General features: G+C 57.0%; 1 protein-coding gene across 2 annotated transcripts in view; it reads right to left on the bottom strand.

The window, feature by feature from the left end:
- LOC144945594 (5'-nucleotidase domain-containing protein 3-like) overlaps positions 1-17,024 on the bottom strand; it is a 71,506-nt gene that overhangs the window by 22,399 nt on the left and 32,083 nt on the right. For both annotated transcript variants that reach the window (XM_078874086.1, XM_078874084.1), the window contains exons 4-10: positions 16,209-16,264; positions 13,869-13,959; positions 12,789-12,917; positions 11,158-11,218; positions 8,484-8,586; positions 1,754-1,855; positions 896-977 (exon numbers count right to left, since the gene is read on the bottom strand). In XM_078874086.1, the coding sequence (XP_078730212.1) occupies positions 896-977; positions 1,754-1,855; positions 8,484-8,586; positions 11,158-11,218; positions 12,789-12,917; positions 13,869-13,959; positions 16,209-16,264 (624 nt within the window). The remainder of the gene's footprint in view (positions 1-895; positions 978-1,753; positions 1,856-8,483; positions 8,587-11,157; positions 11,219-12,788; positions 12,918-13,868; positions 13,960-16,208; positions 16,265-17,024) is intronic.

The raw sequence follows: 17,024 nt of genomic DNA, 5'->3' as shown, positions 1-17,024 counted from the left end.
ATGGGTCTCTGCATAAGTCTATGGGTCTCTGTGTGAGTCTACGGGTCTCTGTGTGAGTCTATGGGTCTCTGCATGAGTCTATGGGTCTCTGCATAAGTCTATGGGTCTCTGTGTGAGTCTACGGGTCTCTGCATGAGTCTGTGTCTCTGCATGAGTCTATGGGTCTCTGTGTGAGTCTACGGGTCTCTGTGTGAGTCTACGGGTCTCTGGGTGGGTCTACGGGTCTCTGTGTGAGTCTATGGGTCTCTGTGTGAGTCTACGGGTCTCTGCATGAGTCTATGGGTCTCTGTGTGAGTCTACGGGTCTCTGTGTGAGTCTACGGGTCTCTGCGTGAGTCTACGGGTCTCTGTGTGAGTCTACGGGTCTCTGCGTGAGTCTACGGGTCTCTGTGTGAGTCTACGGGTCTCTGTGTGAGTCTACGGGTCTCTGCGTGAGTCTACGGGTCTCTGCATAAGTCTATGGGTCTCTGTGTGAGTCTACGGGTCTCTGTGTGAGTCTACGGGTCTCTGCATGAGTCTATGGGTCTCTGTGTGAGTCTACGGGTCTCTGTGTGAGTCTACGGGTCTCTGTGTGAGTCTACGGGTCTCTGCATGAGTCTACGGGTCTCTGTGTGAGTCTACGGGTCTCTGCGTGAGTCTATGGGTCTCTGTGTGAGTCTACGGGTCTCTGGGTGGGTCTACGGGTCTCTGTGTGAGTCTACGGGTCTCTGTGTGAGTCTACGGGTCTCTGGGTGGGTCTATGGGTCTCTGTGTGAGTCTACGGGTCTCTGTGTGAGTCTACGAGTCTCTATGCGAGTATACGAGTCTCTATGTGAGTCTGGGTCTCTGAGTGGCGGTGAGGAGGGGGTGAGGAGGAGGAGGAGGTGGCGGGGGAGAGTGGGGAGACGTGGCGGTACCTGCTTGTACACCTCGCCCTTGTGCAGAGCCGTGATGCGGTCCCACTGGAGTCCACCCTGCGCGTCCAGCCGGCGGAACGGTCTAGGTGACACACGCACACACACACATTGTACACACACACATTGTACACACACACACATCGTACACATACACACAGTGTACACACACACACACATCGTACACACACACACAGTGTACACACACACAGTGTACACACACACACACATCGCACACACACACAGTGTACACACACACATCGCACACACACATACACATCGTACACACACACACAGTGCACACACACACACACAGTGTACACACACACACACAGTGTACACACACACAGAGTGTACACACACACACAGTGTACACACACACACAGTGTACGCACACACAGAGTGTACACACACACACAGTGTACACACACAGTGTACACACACACACAGTGTACACACACACAGTGTACACACACAGTGTACACACACAGTGTACACACACACATAGTGTACACACAGAAACAGTGCACACACACACACAGTGCACACACACACACAGTGCACACACACACACAGTGCACACACACACACAGTGCACACACACACAGTGCACACACACACAGTGCACACACACACAGTGCACACACACACAGTGCACACACACACACACAGTGTACACACACACACACAGTGCACACACACAGTGCACACACACACACAGTGTACACACACACACACAGTGCACACACACAGTGTACACACACACACACAGTGTACACACACACAGTGCACACACACAGTGTACACACACACACACAGTGTACACACACACAGTGTACGCACACACACACGTGGGCTCACTTCCGCTTGTCGTTGAAGAAGCTCGGCTTGTCGGCCTTCACGATGACCACGTCAAAGAGGTCCCTCCAGTCCTTCCCCACCATGTACCGCATGCCCTTGTCGCTACAAAGACAAAGATCCCCCGTGTAGCCTGAACAGACTTTCGGGACAAGTGCTGTTAGCGAGCACCTATGAAGGCCGGCACGGCGCACGAGGGGGTGGGTGGCCAGCACCACGCCCGACCGCCTTTGTCTCCCCAGTGGCGATGTTTACTACACACCGCACCAGGTACTCATTTGAGGCCGAGTCGACCTAGGGGAGGCCCAGGACCGGTTCAGATAATTGTCACCGGTGTTGGCCGTGAGCGGGAATCGAACTCTGGTCGCCAGGTTCGTAGCGCAGCGTAGCGCTAACCGCTACACCACCACTCCATACACTCACACACACACATACTCCCATACACTCACACTCATTTACAAAGATCCCCCGTATAGCCTTAACAGAATGTTGGGGCAAGTGCTGTTAGCGAGGACCTACACATATACAAAGATCCCCCGTAGAGTCTTAAGATTGTTGGGGCAAGTGCTGTTAGCGAGCACCTACACTCACACACACTCACACGCACACACACGCACACACACACACTCACACACACTCACACACACTCACACGCACTCCCACGCACTCACACACACTCACACAAACTCACACCCACTCACACACTCACACACAACAACAACAACCGCCATTCGCCACTAAGTGGCGGTGACGTCACCACGACGCTTGTGCCAGGCCATGTGCACCCTGAGGCCACGTGAAGTGTCGAACGCCCGCTGACAGGAGGTCACGGGGCAGACCCAGGTGCCACGGGTCGACTGACCGAGATGACCGAGATGACTGGCTGATGCACCACCTGTGCCCCCTACTGTGCCAACTTGCTGTGCTTTAGCCACTCGGCGCTCCGCTCGTTGTTGTGAGCGTCGCTCCTCCGCCCTCCGTTGTTGTTGGAGTGCGACTGCCTCCAACTGCCCAGTAGCGTCCTTCACGAGCCTCCTCCACTGAGGCCGATCTTGACACCGCTGGCACCAGTCATCGGCAAGTCCACTCAGCTCCACGTCCTCCTGTACCACATCACTCCATCTCTTCTCTAGCCCGTGCCGCGCCCGTTTAGCCCCCTCGATCCGGCCGAACAAAAGCTGTTTAGGCATGCGGTGGCTGGGCATGCGGGCTACATGACCCAGCCAACGCAGCCTTGCCTGCCGGAGGAGCTCACTGATGGGACTTTGCCCAGATCTTTCAAGGACTTGTGAGCTCCTCACACAATCCAGCCTGGTTAAACCCAGGATGGATCGTAGGCAGGCCAGCCTAAATGTTTCCAACCGGCGAAGATGCTCCACTAGGGGGGTCCACGTTTCGCAAGCGTAGAGAAGGGAGGGAATGACCGTGGCCGAGAAGACCTGAACCTTCGTGCGGAGCGACAGACCAGGTAGCTTCCACACAGCGTTACGCAACCGATGAAAAGATATTGCCGCTCGACTGATTCGGAGTGAGACCTCTGCTGATAAACTGCAGCCGGTCATAAGCACACTGCCCAGGTATGGGAAACTCTCCACTCTCTCCACAACTGCCCCATCACCGATTGGGAGTTGTGGGGGTGGAGTGCCCGATGGTACAAAATACCCAGGCAGGTGCTTAGTTTTGGTGGGGCTGATGGTAAGGCCCCACCTCTTAGTGGCACGCTCCAGTCTCAGCAGCAGCGTCTCCAACTCCTCTTCTGAATGAGCAGCTATTACCAAATCATCGGCATACATAACGTGGTTGACCAATAGGGAGCCATCCCTTGATCGCACCCGGGCGTCGATCAGCCTCCCATTATATCTGTACCAAATGGTAATTCCCCCGGTACAGCTATTGAAGGCTTCACGAACTACGCAGTCGAAATAGATGTTAAATAATGTGGGAGCCAGAGGACATCCCTGTCGCACCCCAAGGTGTACAGGGAAAGGCTCCGACTCCCGGCCACGTAGTTTTACCCGGGCCCGCTCACCATCATGAAGGTCCTTAATGATCGTGAGCAGAGGGTCAGGGACTCCGAAAGCACGAAGAACAACCCAGAGCCCAGTCCTACTGATGGTATCATAGGCCTTGACCAGGTCAATAAAGCAGAGATGTAGGTCTTTTTGGAATTCCCTACACCTCTGCTGTAGCAGACGGACAGAAAATATGGCATCTGTGCAGGACCGCCCTTTCCTGAAACCGCATTGGGGCTCCGCAAGCCTCTCCTCAGCGTGCCTAGCAAGGCGATGTTGAATAATCCTTGCCAGGACCTTACCCGGCACACTGAGGAGTGAGATGCCCCTGTAGTTGTTACAGTCGGTACGGTCCCCCTTCTTAAAGAGGGGGACCACCAGGGCATCCTTCCAGTCCTGCGGAACCCGTCCAGTGGTCCAGACTGTTGTTATGATGTCATATAGGGCAGTCTGTGCACAAACGCCACCCTCCCTCAGCATTTCGCTTGGGAGATCATCTCTGCCCGGTGCCTTCCCTGGTCTCAGACTCCGGATCGCCCTCAGTACTTCCTCAACAGCTGGTACCTCAGCCAGCCACTCACAGGGGGTGACCTCTTCCAATATTTGAAGCACCGCAGCCTCAGCAGGGTTATCCCCACTTTGTGCCATGATGTTTTCCTGGCTGAGAGATTTTCCCTCCCCCAGGACCTCACAGAAATGCTCAGCAAATCTGCAAACCTGTCCCTGGGGGTCGGAGATTGGATCACCGTTTTTTCCTCTAATGATGGTAATAGGTGTGGCGCTGCAGGTTACTTTTTTGATGGAGTTAAATAGTGATTTGTGATCGCGGGCCACTGAGGCAGACTCCATCTCCTCAGCAACCCGCGACCACCACCCATCCTTACAGCGCCTTACGGCTCTCCGAACCTCCGAGCGAAGGCTGCGGTAAACCTCCTCACTCTCTGACGTGGGATGCTGTAGGCGATGAGAGTGGGCCTGTCGCTTTTTCTCAATTAACCTGAACACCTCCTCCGTCAGCCAGGGTTTCTGGGGAGGTCTGGACCGCGTACCCAAAGCAGCCATTGCAGCTGCATCAGTCACAATCTTAAACCTCGCCCATTTACCCTCGACATCAGGTGGAGTGGGGGACGATGCCAACCCCAGCTGCAAGCAATGATGAAATTCTCGCTTGCAACTTTCATCAGCTAGCTGAGACCAGGCCACTTTTGGTTGGAATAGGGTCCTGGGTGTACACCCACCACCGGAGTGGAAGAATGGCAGGCGCATCTTACAGATGACTAGTCGATAGTCAGAGGTCAGATCAGCTCCACGGTAGGTCCTGGTGTCAAGGACATGGGCTCGCATCCGCTGGTCCGTCACTATGTAGTCCAGCAGATGTTCTTGCTTGGACCCGGCATGTATCCATGATGTTGTGTGGATGCGCCAATGCCGGAAGAGCGTGTTGGTAATTACAAGCCCATGGGCTGCACAAAAATCTAGCAGCCTCCTACCGTTATTATTGAGCTGATCTGGCCCATGCCTTCCAATCACTCCAGACCAGGTGCCAGCATCATGACCAACTCGGGCATTGAAGTCACCCAACAAGATGACTCTGTCCCGAGTGGCCACTTTAGCCAGCACCTGTGACAGGAGGTCATAGAAAGCGTCTGACTCATCGGCTTTGCCTGCATCCCTCCACGGATGTTCGTCTTCGGTGGGGGCATAAGTAACCACGACCACCACTCCTCGCCTCTGGTTGATGGGAAGGCGAGCCCAAAGTATCCTGGGGCTTACAGCTTCCCACACCTCACCGCCACGCTCCCACGCCCCCTTCATTCTTTTGTTCAGAAGAAGAGCCACACCCTGTTGTTTGGCAGTCTCCTGCCCCGAGTAGAGGACTGTCCACCCCTCATGGTGGCAGGATCCAGAACCGGTCCACCGGACCTCCTGAATGCCACAAAGATCCAGGCGGTACCGGTCCAGCTCCCGACAGAGGAGTGGCAGCCTCTCCTCCGCAGTGAGCGTTCGAACATTCCACGTGGCCATCCGCAATGGTTTTTCGTTGTTTCTGGAGGAGCCCCGAGGGTGAAAATTCAATCTCCTGGCTCCGCCAAATGGGGTTTGGCCAGGAGACATCATAAAAGCCTGACCCCCCGGGGCCTCCGGCACAAGCTTATTAATTACAGGTTTATGTTTAATTCGTAGTTTAGTGGTGGTTAATTGAAGGTGGAGGGGTTACCAGCCCCTCGCACCCGTCCAGAGCCCCCGTTTAGCCACTGTGGTGGTCACAGACGCCATGAGGGGAGAGGCCAATGGGCATTGGCCCTCCCCCCACAGCACTGCCCACGACAGTGTTGCCCGTCCGGCACCGCGACGAGGTAGGAGGTTGTTTTGCCTCACACACACTCACTCCCACACACTCACACACACTCACACACACTCACACACACTCGCACTCACACGCACTCGCACTCACACGCACTCGCACTCACACGCACTCACACACACTCCCACACACTCACACACACTCGCACTCACACACACTCACACACTTGGAGCCACATGGCAGAATTGAGCCGAGCTGTAAAATCCCGCCCCCCCCCCCAGGCTAAACAAGCCATGGCCCGAGCCATGAGCAACCTATGGGGGGGGGGGGGGGGGTTACAAATGGGCTCGGTAGAAATCTGCGGAAGCCCCTGTGACAAAGGGGACAGAATAAACGGGGACTCTACTTTAGGCTTGGCTTCTTGGTTTGTTTGAACGGCAGATGGTGCCGCACCGTGTTACAGACCCACCCAGACCTTACTGGTCACCCCGTGCCCCTCATAACATCTCAACGTTCATCCTGCAAAGTCCCATCACCAGGGATCGTCAATGACGATGCCAATGACGATGCATCATCGAATGCTTCTCTCGAGTAATCAGAGTGATGGGATTACCACCCCGGGGTATGGGGGGGCAGCGAGGTTCCAGCTTCACGCTCTCCGCTTGGTCCGGTTACCGAGCCGATAGTCGACAGAGTAACCGGATTACCGGAGAGACCAGATTGCTAGAGTAATCGGATTACTAGCATAACCACATTGCTAGCGTAACGGGATTACTATAGTGATTACTAAAGTAGAGTAATGGGATTACCAGAGCGACCAGATTGCTAGAGTAATCAGATTACTAGCGTGACAATATTACTAGAGTGACGGGATTAATAGAGTGATCGGATTACTAAAGTAATGGGATTACCAGAGCGACCAGATTACTAGAGTAATCGGATTACTAGAGTAGCGGGATTACTAGAGTAACGGGATTACCAGAACGACCAGATTGCTAGAGTAATCGGACTACTAGCGTAACTATATTACTAGAGTGACGGGATTAATAGAGTGACCGGATTACTAAAGTAATGGGATTACTAGAGCGACCAGATTGCTAGTGATCGGATTACTAGCGTAACCAGATTGCTAGAGTAACTGGATCACTAGAGTAACTGGATTACTATAGTGATCAGATTACTATAGTAATGGGATTACATGTGATCGGATTACTAGAGTGACCAGATTGCTAATGTGATCGGATTACTAGAGTAACGGGATTACTAGAGTAACGGGATTACTAGAGTAACGGGATTACTAGAGCAACGTGATTACTATAGTAACGGGATTACTAGAGCAACGGGATTACTATAGTAATGGGATTACTAGAGCAACGGGATTACTAGAGCAACGGGATTACTAGAGCAACGGGATTACTATACTAACGGGATTACTAGAGTAACAGGATTACTAGAGTAACGGGATTACTATACTAACGGGACTACTAGAGTAACAGGATTACTAGAGCAACGGGATTACTAGAGTAACGGGCTTACTAGAGTAACGGGCTTACTAGAGTAACGGACTTACTATATTAACAGGATTACTATAGTAACGGGCTTACTGTAGTAACGGGATTACTATAGTAACGGAATTACTAGAGTAACTGGATTGCTAGAGTAACGGGATTACTATATTAACGGGATTGCTAGAGTAACGGGATTGCTAGAGTAAAGGGATTACTATATTAACGGGATTACTAGAGTAACTTGCATACTAGAGTAACGGAATCACCATAGTAACGGGATTACTATAGTAACGAGATTCCTCTAGCAACGGTATTACTATAGTAACGGGATTACTATAGTAACGGGATTGCTAGAGTAACGGGATTGCTATAGTAACGGGATTACTAGAGTAATGGGATTACTATAGTAAATGGATTACTAGAGTAACGGGACTACTATAGTAACGGGATTACTAGAGTAATGGGATTACTATGGTGAAGGGATTGCTAGAGTAACGGGATTACTATAGAGGGGATTACTAGAGTAATGGGATTACTATAGTAAAGGGATTACTAGAGTAACGGGATTACTATAGAGGGGATTACTAGAGTAATGGGATTAATATAGTAAAGGGATTACTAGAGTAACGGGATTACTATAGAGGGGATTACTAGAGTAATGGGATTACTATAGTAAAGGGATTACTAGAGTAACGGGATTACTATAGAGGGGATTACTAGAGTAATGGGATTACTATAGTAAAGGGATTACTAGAGTAACGGGATTACTATAGAGGGGATTACTAGAGTAATGGGATTACTATAGTAAAGGGATTACTAGAGTAACGGGATTACCATAATAACGGGATTACTATAGTAACGGGATTACTAAAGTAACGGGGTTACTGGAGTAAACGGCGGTTCCTCACACGAAGCTGAAGGGACTGTTGGTGATGAGGAAGAGCTTCTTGCCGCTGGCGGTCAACTTGTGGAGGATGTCGTGGGTCTCCTTGCCGTGCAGGATGTAGCGCTCTGCAGACGCAGCGGAGGCACCGGGTAGGGACACAGACAGGGGGAGAGACACGCAGAGAGGCACGGAGAGAGACAGAGAGAGCGAGAGCGAGAGAGACAGAGAGAGACGGAGAGAGACACAGAGAGAGACGGAGAGAGACACAGAGAGAGACAGAGAGAGAGAGACATAGAGAGCGAGAGACAGATAGAGACAGAGAGACACGGAGAGAGACAGACAGGAGGAGAGAGAGACAGAGAGACACGAAGAGAGACACGGAGAGAGACAGAGAGAGAGCGAGAGAGAGAGATGGAGGGACATGGAGAGACAGGAGGAGAGAGACGGAGAGACACGGAGAGAGACAGAGAGAGAGACAGAGAGAGAAACAGCGAGAGAGACAGAGAGACAGAGTGAGACAGCGAGAGAGACACGGAGAGAGATGAAGAAGCGACACAGAGAGAGAGACAGGAGCATGAGCGATCACGCGAACTCCGGTCATCCTCACCAGCGGCTTTTGGCTCGCCATCAAACGAAGACGGTGGTCACCGCATTGCGCTTCTGTGGCCGTCTGGAACGCTCTTCCTCCTTCCGATATTAGGAAGCCACTTTGAAATCACCATCATCTAGATGGAAAACTCGTTTCTTTAGACTTGCTTTTTGTGTTTTTTCCTTCCCCCGCACCTCCGATAAGCACGCTTGGCTACGTACGTACGCTTGTGTGTGTGTACGCTTGTGTGTGCGTGTACGCTTGTGTGTGCGTGTACGCTTGTGTGTGCGTGTACGTATGTGTGTGTGTACATATGTGTGTGTGTACGCTTGTGTGTGTGTACGCTTGTGTGTGCGTGTACATATGTGTGTGTGTACATATGTGTGTGTGTACGCTTGTGTGTGTGTACGCTTGTGTGTGCGTGTACATATGTGTGTGTGTACATATGTGTGTGTGTACGCTTGTGTGTGCGTGTACGCTTGTGTGTGCGTGTACATATGTGTGTGTGTACATATGTGTGTGTGTACGCTTGTGTGTGTGTACGCTTGTGTGTGCGTGTACATATGTGTGTGTGTACATATGTGTGTGTGTACGCTTGTGTGTGCGTGTACGTATGTGTGTGTGTACGTATGTGTGTGTGTACGCTTGTGTGTGCGTGTACGTATGTGTGTGTGTACGCTTGTGTGTGTGTACGCTTGTGTGTGCGTGTACGTATGTGTGTGTGTACGTATGTGTGTGTGTACGCTTGTGTGTGTGTACGCTTGTGTGTGTGTGTACGCTTGTGTGTGTGTGTACATATGTGTGTGTGTACGCTTGTGTGTGCGTGTACGTATGTGTGTGTGTACGCTTGTGTGTGCGTGTACGTATGTGTGTGTGTACGCTTGTGTGTGCGTGTACGTATGTGTGTGTGTACGCTTGTGTGTGCGTGTACGCTTGTGTGTGTGTACGCTTGTGTGTGCGTGTACGTATGTGTGTGTGTGTACGTATGTGTGTGTGTACATATGTGTGTGTGTACGCTTGTGTGTGCGTGTACGTATGTGTGTGTGTACGCTTGTGTGTGTGTACGTATGTGTGTGTGTACATATGTGTGTGTGTACGCTTGTGTGTGCGTGTACGTATGTGTGTGTGTACGCTTGTGTGTGTGTACGTATGTGTGTGTGTACATATGTGTGTGTGTACATATGTGTGTGTGTACGCTTGTGTGTGCGTGTACGTATGTGTGTGTGTACGCTTGTGTGTGTGTACGTATGTGTGTGTGTACATATGTGTGTGTGTACGCTTGTGTGTGCGTGTACGTATGTGTGTGTGTACGCTTGTGTGTGCGTGTACGTATGTGTGCGTGTACGCTTGTGTGTGCGTGTACATATGTGCGGTAGTGTAGCGGTTAGCGCGCTGCGCTACGAACCTGGCAACCCAGGTTCAATTCCCGCTCACGGCCAACACCAGTTACGATTATCTGAACCGGTGGCCCGGGCTTCCCCTAGGTCGACTCAGCCTCAAATGAGTACCTGGTATGACGTGTAAGCATCACCACTGGGGAGACAAATGCGGCTGGGCGTGGTGTTAGCAATCCACCCCCTCGTGTGCCGTGCCAGCCTTCACAGGTGCTCGCTAACAGCACTTGCCCCAACAGTCTGTTAAAGGCTATACGGGGGATCTTTATCTTTGTACATACCGTGTCTGCGCGCGCGTGTGTGTGTACGTGCGTGTGTGTGTGTGTGTACGTCTCTGGGGGCAGTTGGCTGGGGGGCAGTTCCCTGGGGGCAGTTCCCTGGGGGCAGTTCCCTGGGGGCAGTTCCCTGGGGGCAGTTCCCTGGGGGCAGTTGGCTGGGGGGCAGTTCCCTGGGGGCAGTTCCCTGGGGGCAGTTCCCTGGGGGCAGTTCCCTCGTGTCGGGAGTCTGATTGGACTGGAAGCTCCATTGTTTAATTTGGTAGAGGGGGGGGGGGGCGATCGCATGTCCCAGCGGTGGCGCTTTCACCACTTTGTTGGAGAGGTTCGCGGTTCGAATCCAGCAGCCCGCCCTGGTTAATGCACTCTCTGGCCCCAAGATCGTGGCGACGGCTGCAGCATGGGGCGTCTGGCGCGTCACGCGTGCACCCAACTCACCGAGATCCTTTTCAATCAACTTGTACATCACTCCCCTGGTGTGGACATCCTTCACCGAATCCTGCGGACACACACCGATCGTCGCCGTCGGCGTCATCACTGCAGTCGTCATCATCATCGTCGTCATCGTGGTCGTCGTCGTCATCGTCATCATCGTCGTCATCATCGTCATCGTCATCGTCGTCGTCGTCATCGTCATCATCATCGTCGTCGTCATCATCGTCATCATCATCGTCGTCGTCGTCATCGTCATCATCATCATCATCGTCATCATCATCGTCGTCGTCATCATCGTCATCATCATCGTCGTCGTCATCGTCGTCGTCATCATCGTCATTGTCATCGTCATCGTCGTTATCATCGTGGTCGTCGTCATCCACGGGCATCGTCACCGGAGGTTCGCTTGAACTGATCACCGGAGGGTAGTTCTGCGACATCCGCTTCTGCGGACCGCTCTGCCACGCGGGTTGAGGCGGGGGCTGCACCGCCCCGGCGACGCGACGCCGAGAGCGGCGCCCAGTCGGCAGAGATTTTGTGCAAAACGGCGGCGGGTCGCAACTTTTATGGCCGGTGGTCAACCGGGGCCCGGCGTTTTGACCTGGACACCGGATCGCTGCCCTCCCAGAGCCCCGACTCCCGTGGCTCACGCCAGATCGAACTCCGGCGCGTGACGCCCAGCTCACCGAGCGACACAGATTCGGAGCGACACGAGGTGCGCGTGTGTGCGCCATAACCACAACCGCCACCACCAACAACAATAACAACAACAACCGCCATTCGCGGCTAGGTGGCAGTGACGTCACCACGGCGCTTGTGCCAGGCCAAGTGCACTTTAAGGCCACGTGAGGTGTTCAACTCCCGCTGGCAGGAGGTCACGGAACAGACCCAGGTGCAGCAAAAAGCCACTGCCACCACCATTACAACCACAATCACCACAACCACCACAACCACCACCACCACAACCACCACAAACCTTCCTCTGAATATTTCTATGAAGCATCGTCACGTTGCGATTTTAGCCACCATCTTCCAATATATGTTGGGTGTCAGGCGCGGTGGGCGTGTGGGTGTGGTGGGCGTGTGGTGGGCGTGTGGGTACGGTGGGCGTGTGGGTACGGTGGGCGTGTGGGTGTGGTGGGGGTGGTGGGTATGGTGGGCGTGTGGTTGTGGTGGGGGTGGTGGTTGTGGTGGGTGCGGTGGGCGTGTGGGTGCGGTGGGCGTGTGGTTGTGGTGGGGGTGGTGGGTGTGGTGGGCGTGTGGGTGTGGTGGGCGTGGTGGTTGTGGTGGGGGTGGTGGGTGCAGTGGGGGTCTGGGTTGCGGTGGCCATCTTGATGCGGTGAGGTGTGGATGTGGTGGACGTGACGGGTGCGGTGGGTGCGGTGGGTGTGTGGGTGCGGTGGGTGTGTGGGTGCGGTGGGTGTGTGGGTGCGGTGGGTGTGTGGGTGCGGTGGGTGTGTGGGTGCGGTGGGTGTGTTGGTGCGGTGGGTGTGTGGGTGCCGTGGGTACGCGAGTGCGGTGGGTGTGTGGGTGCGGTGGCCCTGGTGGGTGTGGTGGGCGTGTGGTTGGGGTGGGCAGCCAGGCCGATGGGAAGGCCGCCACGCCGGCCGGCGGGCAGCTGGCGCGGCGCGCACCGTCACGTCCTTGTAGAGGTGGACGGGGTCGTAGTCGATGTTGTTGCTCAGGAAGTAGTCGTTGACGCAGGACAGCAGCATCATCTCGGGCAGCGAGAAGATGTCCATGAACTGCTTCATGGAGCTCCCCTGCACGCGACAGGCAACCGCGGCGAGTGAGTGAGCGGGCGAGTGAGCGAGTGGGCGAGTGAGTGGGCGAGTGAGTGGGCGAGTGAGTGAGTGAGCGGGTGAGCGAGCGAGCGAGAGGGCGAGTGAGCGGGCGAGTGAGCGGGCGAGTGAGCGGGCGAGTGAGTCAGCAGGTGAGAGAGCGGGTGAGCGAGCGGGCGAATGAGTCAGCAGGCGAGTGAGTGGGCGAGTGAGCGGGCGAGTGAGCAGGCGAGTGAGCGGGCGGGCGAATCAGCGGGCGAGTGAGTCAGCAGGCGAATGAGAGGGCGAGTGAGCGGGCGAGCGAGCGCGGGCGAGTGATCAGGCGAGCGGGCGAGTCAGCAGACGAGTGAGCGGGCGAGTGAATGGGCGAGTGAGCAGGCGAATGAATGGGCAAGTGGGCGAGTGAGCGAATAAGCGGGCGACTGAGTGGGCGAGTGAGTCAGCGGGCGAGTGAGCAGACGAACGAGGTCGCGTGGCTGCCACCGCCGCCGCACCGCCCGGCCGCCCGCACGCACTGCCGCCCTCTTCACCACGCACGGACTGCCGCCCTCTTCACCACGCACGCACGCACGCACTGCCGCCCTCTTCACCACGCACGCACTGCCGCCCTCTTCACCACGCACGGCAGAGTGAGGAGACGCGTGGGAGTCGCCCCCTCGCCCCCTCGCCCAATCGGCAACTCGCCCAATTGGCCACTCACACTCAATCTGCGAATCTCGTCCACTCGCCCCCTTACCCACTCACCCACTCGCCCAATCGGCCACTCGCCCAATCGGCCACTCGTCCAATCGGCCACTCGCCCAATCGGCCACTCGTCCAATCGGCCACTCGCCCACTCGGCCACTTCGCCCAATCGGCCACTCGCCCAATCGGCCACTCGTCCAATCGGCCACTCGCCCACTCGGCCACTCGCCCAATCGGCCACTCGCCCACCTTGCCGTAGAAGTCGCTCATCTGGTCGAGTGGGACGTGCGTGCCGTCGTACAGCGAGCGAACCTCCTCCTCCGACACGGGGCTCAGGCCCCTGGGGGCAACGGGGGAGAGAGTGGAAAGAGACGGGGGGGGGGAGAGAGGGGGGGGGGAGAGAGAGGGGGGGGAGAGAGAGGGGGGGAAAGAAAGGGGGGGGGGAGAGAGAGGGGGGGAAAGAGAGGGGGGGAGAGAGAGGGGGGGGGAGAGGGGGGGGGAGAGAGAGGGGGGGAGAGAGAGGGGGGGAAAGAGAGGGGGGGGGAGAGGGGGGGAAAGAGAGGGGGGGGGGAGAGAGAGGGGGGGAAAGAAAGGGGGGGGGGAGAGAGAGGGGGGGAAAGAGAGGGGGGGAGAGAGAGGGGGGGGGAGAGGGGGGGGGAGAGAGAGGGGGGGGAGAGGGGGGGAAAGAGAGGGGGGGGAGAGAGGGGGGGAGAGAGAGAGGGGGGGGGAGAGGGGGGGAAAGAGAGGGGGGGGAGAGAGAGGGGGGGGAGAGGGGGGGAAAGAGAGGGGGGGGAGAGAGAGGGGGGGGAGAGGGGGGGAAAGAGAGGGGGGGGAGAGAGAGGGGGGGGAGAGAGAGGGGGGGGAGAGGGGGGGAAAGAGAGGGGGGGAGAGAGAGGGGGGGAGAGAGGGGGGAAAGAGAGGGGGGGAGAGAGGGGGGGAGAGAGAGAGGGGGGGGGAGAGGGGGGAAAGAGAGGGGGGGGAGAGAGAGGGGGGGGAGAGGGGGGGAAAGAGAGGGGGGGGAGAGAGAGGGGGGGGAGAGGGGGGGAAAGAGAGGGGGGGGAGAGAGAGGGGGGGGAGAGAGAGGGGGGGGAGAGGGGGGAAAGAGAGGGGGGGGAGAGAGAGGGGGGGAGAGAGGGGGGAAAGAGAGGGGGGGGAGAGAGAGGGGGGGAAAAAAAGGGGGGGGAGAGAGAGGGGGGGAAAGAGAGGGGGGGAGAGAGAGGGGGGGGGAGAGAGAGGGGGGGGAGAGGGGGGGAAAGAGAGGGGGGGGAGAGAGAGGGGGGGAGAGAGAGAGGGGGGGGGAGAGGGGGGGAAAGAGAGGGGGGGGAGAGAGAGGGGGGGGAGAGGGGGGGAAAGAGAGGGGGGGGAGAGAGAGGGGGGGGAGAGGGGGGGAAAGAGAGGGGGGGGAGAGAGAGGGGGGGGAGAGGGGGGGAAAGAGAGGGGGGGAGAGAGAGGGGGGGGGAGAGGGGGGGAAAGAGAGGGGGGGGGTGAGAGAGGGGGGGGAGAGAGAGGGGGGGGAGAGAGAGGGGGGGGAGAGGGGGGGGGGAGAGAGGGGGGGGGAAAGAGAGGGGGGGGAAAGAGAGGGGGGGGAGAGAGAGGGGGGGGAGAGGGGGGGAAGAGAGGGGGGGGAGAGAGAGGGGGGGGGAGAGGGGGGGAAAGAGAGGGGGGGGGTGAGTGAGAGGGGGGGAGAGAGAGGGGGGGGGAGAGAGAGGGGGGAGGAGAGAGCGGGGGGGAGGGGAGTGGGGGAGGGAGAGAGTGAGGGGGGGAGTGGAGGGGGGGGGAGAGAGAGGGGGGGGGGTGAGGGGGGGAAGAGAGGGGGGGGGGAGTGAGGGGGGGGGGAGAGAGAGGGGGGGGGAGAGGGGGGGAAAGAGAGGGGGGGGGAGAGTGAGGGGGGCGAGAGAGAGGGGGGGGGGGGAGGGGGGGAAAGAGTGGGGGGGGAGAGAGAGGGGGGGGAGAGAGAGGGGGGGAGGAGAGAGCGGGGGGGAGGGGAGAGGGGGAGGGAGAGAGAGAGGGGGGGAGAGAGGGGGGGGGAGAGTGAGGGGGGGGGGGAGGGGGGGGAAGAGTGGGGGGGGGTGAGGGGGGGGGGAGAGAGAGGGGGGGGGAGAGGGGGGGAAAGAGAGGGGGGGGAGTGAGTGGGGGGGAGAGTGGTGGGGGGGGGGTGGGGGGGGAAGAGTGAGGGGCGGAGTGTGAGGGGGGGGGGAAAGTGTGGGGGGGGAGTGTGGGGGGGGGAGTGGGGGGGATGAGAGGGGGGGGAAGAGAGGGGGGAGGGAGAGAGGGGGGAGGGAGAGAGGGGGGGGGGGAGAGAGAGGGGGGGGGGGGAGAAAGAGAGGAGGGAGATGAGAGAGTGCGGATTAGCAAAAAGTCGATTCACTCTCAGGGTTGGTCTCCGCCGCTTGGCCAAACGCGCTAAACCCACGTGGGGAGGGGGCTGCCTTCATCCAGCAGTGGAGAGGCCGCAGCCCAATAACGACGACTGCGAGCGACGTCAAGCACGGGGCGCAGCGGCGAGACGGACTGTGGCTGCGGGGCCTGCATCCAGCAGCAGCGGAGAGAGCACGGGGAGAGCTCAACCTGCGCGCGGGGGCGGCTCACCTGTACACGGTGCCCGGCTGGATGTAGTGGAAAGCGTCGATCTTCATGAGCAGAGCCTAGCGGGGGGGGGGGGGCGGGGGGGGCGGACAGACTGGATTCAAATTCCCACCTAGGCAGGCGTTGTTATACGTAGGCAGCTGCATCCCCAGCAAGGCAGCCGCGTTCACACGCAGAGACATGTGTTCACACGCAGAGACATGTGTTCACACGCAGAGACATGTGTTCACACGCAGACACACGTGTTCACACACAGAGACACGTGTTCGCACGCAGAGACACGTGTTCACACACAGAGACATGTGTTCACACGCAGAGACATGTGTTCACACACAGAGACATGTGTTCGCACGCAGAGACACGTGTTCACACACAGAGACATGTGGTCGCACGCAGAGACACGTGTTCACACACAGAGACATGTGTTCACACGCAGAGACATGTGTTCACACACAGAGACATGTGTTCACACGCAGACACACGTGTTCACACACAGAGACACGTGTTCGCACGCAGAGACACGTGTTCACACACAGAGACATGTGTTCACACGCAGAGACATGCGTTCACACGCAGAGACATGCGTTCACACGCAGAGACATGTGTTCACACACAGAGACACGTGTTCACACACAGAGACATGTGTTCACACGCAGAGACATGCGTTCCCACACAGAGACATGCGTTCACACGCAGAGACATGTGTTCACACACAGAGACACGTGTTCACACACAGAGACACGTGTTCACACACAGAGACACGTGTTCACACGCAGAGACATGCGTTCACACGCAGAGACATGCGTTCACATACAGAGA

This window comes from Lampetra fluviatilis, chromosome 38 (genome assembly GCF_964198595.1).
Source record: "Lampetra fluviatilis chromosome 38, kcLamFluv1.1, whole genome shotgun sequence".
In the NCBI taxonomy this organism is placed as follows: domain Eukaryota; kingdom Metazoa; phylum Chordata; class Hyperoartia; order Petromyzontiformes; family Petromyzontidae; genus Lampetra; species Lampetra fluviatilis.
The sequence above is the reverse complement of the archived record's forward strand: the minus strand, read 5'-3'. Positions and strand labels throughout refer to the sequence as shown.